Source organism: Rhododendron vialii, chromosome 12a, assembly GCF_030253575.1.
Source record: "Rhododendron vialii isolate Sample 1 chromosome 12a, ASM3025357v1".
NCBI lineage: Eukaryota > Viridiplantae > Streptophyta > Magnoliopsida > Ericales > Ericaceae > Rhododendron > Rhododendron vialii.
Window position 1 is genome coordinate 33,523,713 of NC_080568.1, and position 11,288 is coordinate 33,535,000.

Consider the following 11,288-nt stretch of genomic DNA (forward strand, 5'->3'; position numbering starts at 1 on the left):
TTTTTTAAATTCGGATATCCAAATTTGCGATTGGATCTCCGTTCGGAGCGGGGATGGAGTACCCAAAATATATTCGATCGGAAATCGAGGCAGATTTGGGGGATGAGCAGAGGGTTCAAATTCGGATATGTCAATATCCACCTCCAATCTACCCCTTGCCATCACTACAAATTTGGAATCTCTATAGCTACAAAACCAACCGTCGAGCCAACAACGATAGTTCCTGCCGTTTAACACAAGTCTTGCCGATAAAAAATTTTCCTCTGACATTTAACTCAATCGAACATCAAAATTAGCGGAAAGTTACCAGATTATATTATGCAAGATAAAAAGGTAACTTAAGTACAAAATAGGAGATCTAGTTACAAACAAGGTGAAATTTCACCCACAAAATAGAGCTTTGTTTGAGGGGTAGGTTTTTTTTATGAACAAGATCAATCCGGTTACTATATTAATACAAAACTAAAGTACAACAAAGCAAAATACTACTACTACTACAACAACAAAACAAGATACCCGGGAGGAGACCCTCCACATTATCATCTCTCCGTAACCCTCCATACCCTTAATTATTGGCCCCGACCAGAGTTCAAAATGATGACCTGAACCATTTATCTCGTAAATCTGCTATGTAGAACATCTCTAAATATAGATATATCTACATGATAAGCATCTAAGAAGTGATCCACATGACAAAGCAACGCATAAAATTCAAGTACCCGATTGAAATTCAAGGAAAATTGCTCATAACTCTAAACATTAAAATTCAAGTACCCGATTGAACTACGACATATCATAACGCTAAACAGATAAAAGAGGTAAAAGCCAGACTATGTTTTGTCTCTTTTGCGTTCAAAACAAGATTATAGCATCCCAAAAGATAAAAGCTTCAACAAGGCAAAAAAGCAGAAACACAATCTCCCAGAGTCTAGAAATGGTGGCAAGAAGAAACGCCAGCCCCCCTAAATTCATTTCCTACCAATGGTCTTAACAGCCTGCCTGTTCCTCTTCTTGACACCAGATTTGGAAACCTTAAGGCTCCTCTGCACAGCACTCAGCCTGGCAAGAGCTGCGTTCTTCAAATCTGGCCTGTAATAGTTATCGGCCACCTGCAATAAAAGATCATAATCTAAATTTGTGCCACGAGATGTTTATAACATATTTGAATTGACATTGCTGATGCTTTTCTCCAGAAACCCAATATTCTTCCGAGATAAATTTTCCATCAAATACCATCAGCGTTGACACTAAATATAACCGAAAAATCTATGAGTACCGACCATTGGGGGAGAGAAAACGTACCGACGGCCGCCGGCGGGCCGTCTCCGGCCACCGGACGGCCGATCCGAGCCGTTCAAAAATTCTAAAAAATAAAACCGAGGGGGTCAACGCGGGAATCAAGGGCATCCGAGGTGTTTAGAGTGCTTGATCAAAGCACCCTTTTTTCGTGTATATATGTGTGTGTACATATATACACGAAAAAAGGGTGCTTTGATCAAGCACCCTAAACACCTCGGATGCCTTTGATTCCCGCGTGGACCCCCTCGGTTTTATTTTTTAGAATTTTTGAACGGCTCGGATCGGCCGTCCGGTGGCCGGAGACGGCCCGCCGGCGGCCGTCGGTACGTTTTCCCTCCCCGTGGTCGGTACATATAGCAACACTCAAATATAACACATCCAGCAACAATTCGACAGGTACATATTGTCAGAAACACTTCCTCAAAGAGAGTCCATCAGTGGTATTATTAATTTGTTCCCATGGACCTCAATTCATATAACATCATTTGCCCCCAAGGAGTAGCACCGCAGTTCATCATCAACAAGATTACTTCAAAAATTCAAGTCCAGCAAGCTACAAGCCTATATTTTAAAGCCTCAGGAAAGTACATTCAACATGACCTATCTATCTACTAGCATACTATTCACAACTTCTAGTTTAATAAAATCAAAAGTATGGTATCCAAATTAACCTTTGGATTGTAAGCCAGTGAAGCCACTACCCACTAAATCCTTATAAGCCCTTTATTTTTGAGTATTTCAGTGACAATTGCCCAGACGGAGTTGACAAATTGACCAATTGCAACAATGCCCGCCGCAACCCATTCAAGAAGCAATAAACAGGTATTACAAACTTATACAAAGAACATGCCATGTTAAGAAGTTCTACCTGGTTTTTAACAGCCTTAGCCATCCGGCGGAACTCTTTCTTCATGAGAGACTTGTGAAGCAGACTTGCTGGTTTTCCCTGATTCTTGGTCTTTGTTGTTGCAAACAACACAGATTGATCTTTGCCCCCAGGTTGAATGGTTACAGTTTTTTTGTTTGCCAATCCTATAACAACATAAGCATTAAATAGGTACTTCATCATTCCAACCAAAAGAAAAGAGAACCTTTGGACAAGCAATGCCCAATTGTGCACTTAGATAATCATATAAACAAAAAAGAGAGAATATTTCTGTGAAAACTTAAAAGGCTTTGATTTCAAATGTGGATTTCGAATCAAGGGATTTACAGTGCAATTTCAAACCAAATCTATAAGAGACTTAGCTATAGGAAGCTTGTAAAACTAGATTGGAAGAGGGATTGGAGGTGGAAAAGATGTATTTTATTTGGACCCACGGCCCACGCACAACTGCATTCATAGCATGAATCAAAACCCATATCTTAACTATCAAACCCAGCTATGAGCTACTACATTAGATAATAATATCAAATCATTCATTTCAAATCCACATCTATACAAACAGACCCTTAACGCATTCTTAGCTTAGCTTTGTTGTTCATGGGTATTCTAAGCAAACAACCAAAAGCAACATCTGAGCATTTTTACAACACAACCGAGCAACAGAATTCAAATAAGACAACTGGAAGAAACTTAAACAATCTATTTTCCACGTAATAAGCATGTCCTAAGACTAAGAGCATCTCCAGTCCAAACCCCATTCTCTCCTAATAACCAAAATCTGAGCATCTCCGGCCCTTACCCCAATTTTCTTCAGCCCTTGCCTCAAACGCATCGAGTTTTACTGAAACCAAGGGAGACTCATGTTTTTACCCAAAATTTTGAAATCCATTTTCTCTCTCAAAGTTACAACTATGCTTAGATAAAGCTCACTCAAATTTATGCTTAGATTTGAGTTTGTCAATTTAGGGTTGCAAACGAACCGAGTTGCTCACGAGTAGCTTGTGGCTTGGCTCAACTAGTTTAGTAATCGACCCGAGCTCGAACTTGAGGTTTAGGCTCGTCTAGTAAACAAGTCGAGCACAACACTCAAAAAGCTCAGCTCGTCGGTATACGCTCGGCTCATTCAAAGAGGCTCCTTAAGTAAATTTCTTAGCTCAGCTCGGTCTCGGCTTGTTTACAAATGAGCCAAACTCGAGCTCGAGTTTTAGGCTCGATTAGTAAATAAGCCAAGCTTGAACACTAAAAAGCTGAGCTCGGCTTGTTTGCACCCCTAGTTGTCATGAGAGTATGTCATTCCGAATGGAGCTTTTACTGACATTTTTACTGAAAACATGAGTAAATATATGACAAAGGCCTCGAGATTTTCTAAGAATTGCAAATCACCAAAATGATTAATACCCTCATAGTTTTTCATCACGAAAACTAAGTAACCAAATATAGGAGGTGATACAATGAAATGAAATGCAAATTGATCGATACCAGAGTGCTTGTAGGAGTTGAGGTTGTAGAGATTGTTGCTCTCTTTGCTGAACACCACGCTCGCGGATCCATTGCCGAACTCCTTCACCAGGAACGAGTTGTTCTTCTTTACGATCTCCCATATCAAAGGCCCTGGAACCGTAGCCATTTCTGCATCCACAAAACTATTTAGAACCACGTGCATAGACAGATACATAAATACATACACACACACACCAGAGAGAGAGAGAGAGAGAGAGAGAGAGAGAGAGACTGAAACCTAGAGAGTAAAAGCTCCGGAGGTTCTGAGATCGACGGCTTCGAGTGGGAGATTTGGAGCGTCAAGGGAGACGACGATAGTTATATTGGTATATATATACCTCGTTCAGAAACCCTAGGGATGGATACAAATCTTATCGAATTTACACTAAGGTGCGCCTCCTTTCGTCATTTTACGATTGTGTCCTTAAAAGCTTTAGATGGCAAGGATATCCCTCAAGATTTTCCAAGTTGCGAATCGACCCCTCAAACAATTTTATGTATCATCGGGACACTAGGTTCAATGGTTGTATAGCTAAACTTAGATGCAGTGAAATTGTACGTTCAATTCTTATATCGAGGAAGTTGATATTTTGTGTTATGAGTTAAATGGGGTTAGGTACTATAAATTCTTCTAACTCTTGACAAAATGGAAAAAAAAACAAGCAAACTTCAAGGAACAAATCGCATGCAATGTAATTTAGGCAAACATAATGAGCCAAACAGTCGTTATTCGGATTTGTATTGCTAGAAAGTTCCTTAAATTTATTCTCTGTTTTTTTTAATCATCCATTCAATTTAGTGAACTAATTTTAACCGCACCAAAAATCATACTGATTTGATACCAATCGATTCTTTAATCAGAACACACGTGTATTGAAAAAACACATAAAATGGGTCCGAATCCTCATGAAAAAAATAATACATTTAAAATTTTTGAACATCAACCTATGCCAATCAGGTATCAATTGATTTCTAATCAATGTGATATTTGGCTGGTTAAAGTTATCGCCAAAATCTACAGCATGAGGCCCACAAAAACGCAAAATAATTTTTGATGTGATTGAAGCTATCTACGAAATCCACAATGATACCCAAAAATTGCATACCGGAGTAGTATTCGCTAATTCGCCTCGATCTATCGATAATTTTTTTTTTTTTTTTCCCCCATCCCCGCTTATAAAATCATCCCCCCAACTCGTAGATTCGCATTCGCGTGCGTATATAGTATATCGCTCTGCATATATCTTCGCTGGCGCTGGCCTTCCCTGCAAGTTAAATAGCAAAACACACGACTCCTCCCGATCCTCTCGCTGCTGAAGCTCCGCAACCATGCCGACAGGTCAGACTTCTCCCATTCCACTCTCGATTTCCATGCCTCCCTTTTTGCTCGTATCCGAATCGAAGATTTAAAACATGCTTATCTTTCCAACGCACGCTGCTAATTTTGCGTTTTGGCCCACGATTGTTACGTTTGTTTGCTGTAGAACTTGTTGCTCTTTCGTGCCCTTTATGTTTTTTAACAGTTGGGTTTTATATACGAATCGAAGCTAAAAAACATGCTCATCTTGGCAGTAATATAAGTGTCATTTAGGTTTCAGCTTACAATTCTTACATTTATTTGCTGTAGAACTTATTGCTATTTCATGCCTTTATGTTTTTCACCTCCGGATGAAGATACCGAAAATTCTGCTTAAACTTTTGGAAGCTTGGGAAAGTGCAAATTATGCTAAACTGTAGAACTTGTTACTATTTCGTGCCCTTTATGTTCCTCACTCTGAATAACAGCTGGATTTTGGGTTTTTCTTTTGTGTATAATTTTATGGGGTGGGTCGGTGTCAATTTTCGACTCGCCTGTGCGTATTGGGTTTCACTGAATGATTTGCAAAAATAGGCGTCTTTCCGGTCTTTCACGTTTTGAAAATGCTATCTTGACTTTCAATTTCTGTACCTTCCTTTATATTCATATCCGAATTGAAGCTAAAGCATGCTTGTCTTTTCAATCATATACTGTTAATTTATGTTTCAGCTTCCGATTCTTGCATTTGTTTGCTGTAGAAGTTGTTCTATTTCGTCCCCATTATATTTTCAATTGAGTTAACAGCTGTGTTTTGGGTTTTGCTTTTATATTTAATTTTATGAGCTGGGTCGGTGGCAATTTCGACTTCATCGACTGTGTGTGTTGGGCTTCACTGAATGATTTGCAAAAAAATAGGTGGCTTTTGTGGCTTTCATGCTTTCAAAATGCTATCTTTATTGTGTGCACTGTGCATTAGGGCTTGGTTGGTATGAGATGAATCTGCTAACATTTTTTGGTTCCGTGTATTTCAAAACTTTGAGGGCCATTGTTCAAAAGCTTTTCAATTGTATTTCTTAGCCTCTTTGAAACATTATGGATGGGAATATAATGGCTTGGTTGGGGTGAATAAACAAATTACCTGATTTCCGTCTTTCGATATAGCTGGCTACTGGTTTATGCGTCAATAAGCTAATTTATTAACTATGCTAATTTTTTTTTATCTCTGACAGTGAGTGTAAAATGGCAAAAAGAGACCTTTCCAGGTGTGGAAATCGATACTACCCAGCCCCCATATGTTTTCAAGTGTCAGTTGTATGATCTAACTGGAGTTCCTCCTGAGAGGCAAAAGATTATGGTTAGGGGCGGTTTATTAAAGGTAACGGCATCAGTGATTTAACTTTCTAAATCTCATTCTCATTGATGAAACAATAGCGCCTATGGAAATGTTGCTTGGGATTCCTGTAACATGTTTTTTTTTGAAATGCGGCTACTAACATACTTGACCTATTATCCTGACATTGTAGGATGACGCTGATTGGTCAACATTAGGAGTGAAAGAGGTGGATTTTATTGTGTGGTTCTATATTACATTTGGTTTTATTCTACTTGTGGAGTCAACTTTTAACTCTGCTATGATGTTTATTTTCTGTAGGGTCAGAAGTTGATGATGATGGGAACAGCAGATGAGATTGTGAAGGCCCCAGAAAAGGGGCCTGTTTTCATGGAAGATCTACCAGAAGAAGAACAAGTTGTTGCCGTGGTAAGGTCCTTGAGTTGCCTAGTTCAGTTTAATTGTCCTTATCTCATTTGGCTTTTGTGGTTCTTTCGGTTTGTTAGGGTGACACTGCATTTCTTTTACTGAGTTTAACTGGGTCAGGGAGGGAACTTAAGACGTTTTGCGCTTTTTTGTTATCTTCCACAATAGACAAACGGGTGTATTGGAATTTGTGATGAATGTACGTGTACTGAATTGATGGTAGTAGTTTGTCATGGGTCTTCCTTGTTGGGATGGGGTTGGTGTATGTGCAATCTCATTGGGTTGCTTTGAGCTGCAACTCACCCTAACTTGGTGGTGTAACTCAATCTCAAACTTGGTAATTTGCCATCCTTATAAACTCCTCAAACTTGGTAATTTGCCATCCTTATAAACTCTTTCTCCTTGTATTTCATTTGTACATAATCATTACCTTTCCTATTAACACATTGTGTTACATTATCCAATTAGGTGGTAGGTAAGTCCAATTTCCTTGATTTATTATCTACCAAATTAATAACACATTTTGCACTTTAACTTAATTAAGCTTTTTTGCCCCCTTTAGCACTAGCATCAAGTTTTCTGTTTGCAATATATCTTTTCTCTTTGTTACATAAATTGAATTGGGTCTCTAAGCCTGCCCTCTCTCTAATGCCATTCGGCCTTTGATTTGGGGGCATAGTTCTGCAGCAAAACAGGTATAGGGGGGCCATTGTTTCAGTGGTATTTTGAGAGCAGCCACTTTATGCATATTGCCAAAGGTTAGGTCTGTCTCCAATCCTCCCCCGCCCATACCCCCAATGATTGGGGACTACATGGGTTCTGTTGTTGTTGTTGTTGTATCTTGGGCCTAGACTCTGGAATGTACGTCTTCTAGATATTCAGGTTATAAGTTTTGCAGATATTTGCCATTGATCATACTTTGTGCATTATATCTTTTAACCAATATCTCATTTTCTTTCAGGGCCATACTGCTGGCTTATTTAATCTCGGGAATACCTGTTACATGAACTCTACTGTACAATGCTTGCATTCAGTTCCAGAGCTGAAGTCAGCATTGATTAAGTGAGTCTTGTTCTCTGCAGAAGGACTTCTAATGTTTACAGAAATATTTGTGATTTGTTTTTCATGCATGTGATCTGCGTTATACTCATATGATAGAGGTTTTCCCCTCGGAATGCTTCGTTGATTAGGTATCCACATTCTGGAAGAAGCAATGATTTGGATCAGTCTTCTCATCTTTTGACGGTGGCAACACGAGATCTATTTACTGAGCTTGATAAAAATGTCAAGGCTGTGGCACCGATGCAATTTTGGATGGTATTTCCTTTTAATTAGTTGGTCTGTGTTTTTATTTTATTATTTTTGCATATCACTTGATAAATCCACAAAGCTCACTGTACTACCATTTCTAGCGATTTTGAAGATAAAAAAACTGCATAGCAACATCCTTTCACAAGGCCGTGTCCTACAAATTTATCTTCTCTGAAAAATAGTTTTCCTGTCTCTCTGTGGGGGTGCTATACCTTATATAACAGGTTGGCAGTACCTTATTCGGCCCTTACCATGCATTACTTAATAGCAATTAGAAAGGCAGTTGCTAATTTAATGTTTCTGACATTCGGCATTGCCAAATGTTTGCCTGATGAGTGGTCCCTGTTTACGGAACTTTATCATGGTTGAGTGTTGAGTGTTCTTAAAGTTCCATATGAGCCATGGTGGCTCAGCGGAAAATATCGCTGACAATAGCCCCTAATGAATGGTTGGCCAAAGAATTAGCCTTATGATTCTGCTTCATTGATATTCACAGGTTTTGCGGAAAAAGTACCCTCAATTTGGTCAGCTGCATAATGGATCTTTCATGCAACAGGTTTCCCCTTTTCTCTCTCTAATAGTTTCTTCGCCATGTCATAGCTTTGCACTGCCTTTAATTTTCTTTGGTGGTGAGACGTAGCTTGAATTGTACACAGGATGCTGAAGAATGTTGGACACAGCTTTTGTACACTCTTTCACTGTCTCTAAGATCACCTAGTTCCAGGTAATTTTCCTGGCAGTATTAAAATTCTTTACTTCCCATGGGTGTTTAATATTATTTTGCTTTCTAGTCGTAAACTAAGTAAATAACACCATTCAATACTTGGGCTACATTGCACTGTGCACCAATTTAGTAATCCTGAATTCTCTCTCTCTCTCTCTCTCTCTCTCTCTCTCTCTCTCTCTCGTGTTGCCTAATAATATGGGCATTAGATGACACCTTATTGGTCCTTTTCTTGTTTTCTTTTTCTTATTGATTACCTTTTTCATTCCCTGCTTTCAGCTCACATGATTTGTTACCCTGCTGTTCTATTGATTACCTTTTTCATATTGATTACGCACGTGTGGGCTCACACACCTGGTCACATGTTGGCTCCTTTTCTCTCTCCTTTTTGTTTACTTTTTGGATAAGTTTCGTTTCTCTTTCATTCTGATGAAATCATCTCCCATGATGTCATTGTGCAGCGAAAATTCAGATACCGTAAAAGCCCTTTTTGGTATCGAACTTGTTAGCAGGTATTGTCTACTATGTCTTCCTTTTGTTAAAAACATGTACTCAGATGATGTAATCTGTCATTGTTGGATTGCACTTTTCGAATTTTCACATGTCTCTTGTGATCTTGTTCTTCTCTGATGCTCAGCAAATGATGTTTGTGTATGATTTATCATTTATATCATATTGTTTGTTTGTTTTGATTAGTCTGTTGATCTTACCTTCATAACTTGGCGAGGGCTCATATGCCTTGGCTTTTCCATCGATGCAGTTGCCAGTGGAAATCACCTATTATTTTTGCGCTATTCTGCTCTCTGTATTTTGGGGATGAGTTATGGAAAGAAACATTTGAGAGTCGCAAGTCTCAACAAGGTCTTGAAATTTGAATAGACTACCTTGACTTATGGGAGGAAACATTTGAGAGTTGCAAGTCTCATCAAGATCTTGAAATTCCGGTAGACTAACTTAGTTCAACACCCAAAGAGGAAGAGCTACAGTAAAAACATTTTTGCATGGATTTTATTGTATTGCTCTCTATTTCCATTTTGCTGTGAGGAGTTACACTCTGTTCCTACACTTTTACTCCATCTCCTGAATGAGTTACAGCCATTGAATGACATTCTAGTGCATTACCTTCTATAAATTTGCTTAGTTAGGGTAAACCAAAAAAACCTTATATATTATCTCAGTGGCACAAGGGTTGATAGTCCTGGGACTCCTACCCTACTTATATATTGCAGAAGGGTTATCTGCTTAACAATTCAAAAGTAGCTTTCTATTTCTCACACTGTTGAACATGGCTTCCGCTAGTAGAGAGAGCATAAACAATTTTTCTGTTACTTATTATGGTTGGGGAGCAAACGTGGTGGTTTTATTGGTTTGTATTACAATCTAGATTTTTTGCTTGCCTAGTCTTCAGCAATGACGTTGGTGCACTGTGGTTTGCTATATTAGATGGACTAGTTACTGGTTTCGGGTGCGGGTTTGCATTTAAGTGCCAAATTCAGCTAATTTCCATGTCTGGGAAAACTTCCGTATTGGTTTAACATTTTTTGTTTTTGGGAAAATTGGATGCTATGACGTGCCGTTGGGAAGTTCAGTCTAGTGTTGGTGATTTATCACATACACATATTTTACATTGGAATTGTTTGATATACTTATCTGATTATTGTCCCCGATTAAACCTATCTGACATGAGTACTTCATGCATTTAGAAGAGTCCAAGCAGAATTAGTTGATTGTATCTTCTTTTTTTATATTTCTGGGTGGTGTGGTGAGTTTAGGGTGCATTGCCAAGAGAGTGGTGAAGAAAGCTCGGAGATGGAATCAGTTTATGCACTGAAGTGCCACATATCACATGAGGTGAACCATTTGCACGAGGGGCTAAAGCATGTAAGTGTTCTTCAGTTCTTGGGAGCTGATACTATTTATCCTTCTGTAAACCCTTGGTGCTTCTAGTATTGTTGATTTGATTAGCTCTTCTTACATGCATTCCCAAGTTTGGGAACAAGATTTCGCATAGATTTATTTGGAAAAAATAAATCGATGATCAACCCTGACATGACATGAAAAGCAACTTTTGTAAAAAGAAATGCTATCACTGTTTGAGCTACAAACAAATAAAGAAACTTTATTTGGATTAGACCTATCGTTGTTGGGAAACAAAGAAACTGATATTCTATAACAAAGTCATGAGTAAACTGACGGTTTCCCTGGTCCCCTTTTCCCCCTCCTTCTTTCTTAGGTAGGCTTATCCATTATTTCAGACTCTCCATTCGACTAAATAAGAGAAACACAGATAACCTCATGACCATTTATCGTAGTTTACTCTTGAACTATACATCTAATAGGGTATAGTACATTGTTTCTTAGTGGGAATTGTCAAAATCGTTCAATGATTATTTTGTTGATGAAATATGGCCCTCAGTCATGCTGTACTGGACCCAGATGACTACAGACTTATTGACTTATTATGCCTATTTGTTTATTCCATGCAGGGTCTGAAATCAGAATTAGAAAAGGCTTC

The 11,288-nt window shown here is 38.7% G+C and overlaps 2 protein-coding genes across 6 annotated transcripts in view; one reads left to right on the forward strand and one right to left on the reverse strand.

The window, feature by feature from the left end:
• Positions 1-723: 723 nt before the first annotated feature.
• Positions 724-4,072, reverse strand: LOC131309896 (large ribosomal subunit protein eL28y-like). 4 transcript variants are annotated; one of them, XR_009195036.1, is made up of 4 exons: positions 3,924-4,072; positions 3,665-3,814; positions 1,663-2,331; positions 724-1,247 (listed from the first exon to the last, which is right to left on the reverse strand). XR_009195036.1 is itself a non-coding variant. In XM_058336594.1 (4 exons), exons 2-4 carry the CDS (start codon positions 3,810-3,812, stop codon positions 969-971), a joined length of 453 nt encoding a protein of 150 aa, XP_058192577.1. In that variant the 5' UTR covers positions 3,813-3,814; positions 3,924-4,067; the 3' UTR covers positions 724-968. The 4 variants fall into 4 exon arrangements, 2 of the variants coding, with proteins under 2 accessions (XP_058192577.1, XP_058192578.1); XR_009195037.1 differs by having other exon boundaries at positions 3,918-4,065; XM_058336594.1 differs by having other exon boundaries at positions 724-1,109; positions 2,168-2,331; positions 3,924-4,067.
• A 651-nt stretch (positions 4,073-4,723) lies between these two features.
• LOC131309888 (ubiquitin carboxyl-terminal hydrolase 6-like) overlaps positions 4,724-11,288 on the forward strand; it is a 9,486-nt gene continuing 2,921 nt past the window's right edge. Inside the window, exons 1-11 of one of the 2 annotated variants that reach the window (XM_058336582.1) lie at positions 4,724-5,024; positions 6,212-6,357; positions 6,506-6,541; positions 6,634-6,741; positions 7,700-7,800; positions 7,929-8,055; positions 8,546-8,605; positions 8,706-8,773; positions 9,235-9,285; positions 10,546-10,654; positions 11,260-11,288. The exon at positions 11,260-11,288 is cut by the window's right edge and continues 60 nt beyond it. In XM_058336582.1, the coding sequence (XP_058192565.1) occupies positions 5,015-5,024; positions 6,212-6,357; positions 6,506-6,541; positions 6,634-6,741; positions 7,700-7,800; positions 7,929-8,055; positions 8,546-8,605; positions 8,706-8,773; positions 9,235-9,285; positions 10,546-10,654; positions 11,260-11,288 (845 nt within the window). In that variant the 5' untranslated portion in view covers positions 4,724-5,014. The remainder of the gene's footprint in view (positions 5,025-6,211; positions 6,358-6,505; positions 6,542-6,633; positions 6,742-7,699; positions 7,801-7,928; positions 8,056-8,545; positions 8,606-8,705; positions 8,774-9,234; positions 9,286-10,545; positions 10,655-11,259) is intronic. The other variant, XM_058336583.1, reaches the window with a different exon arrangement.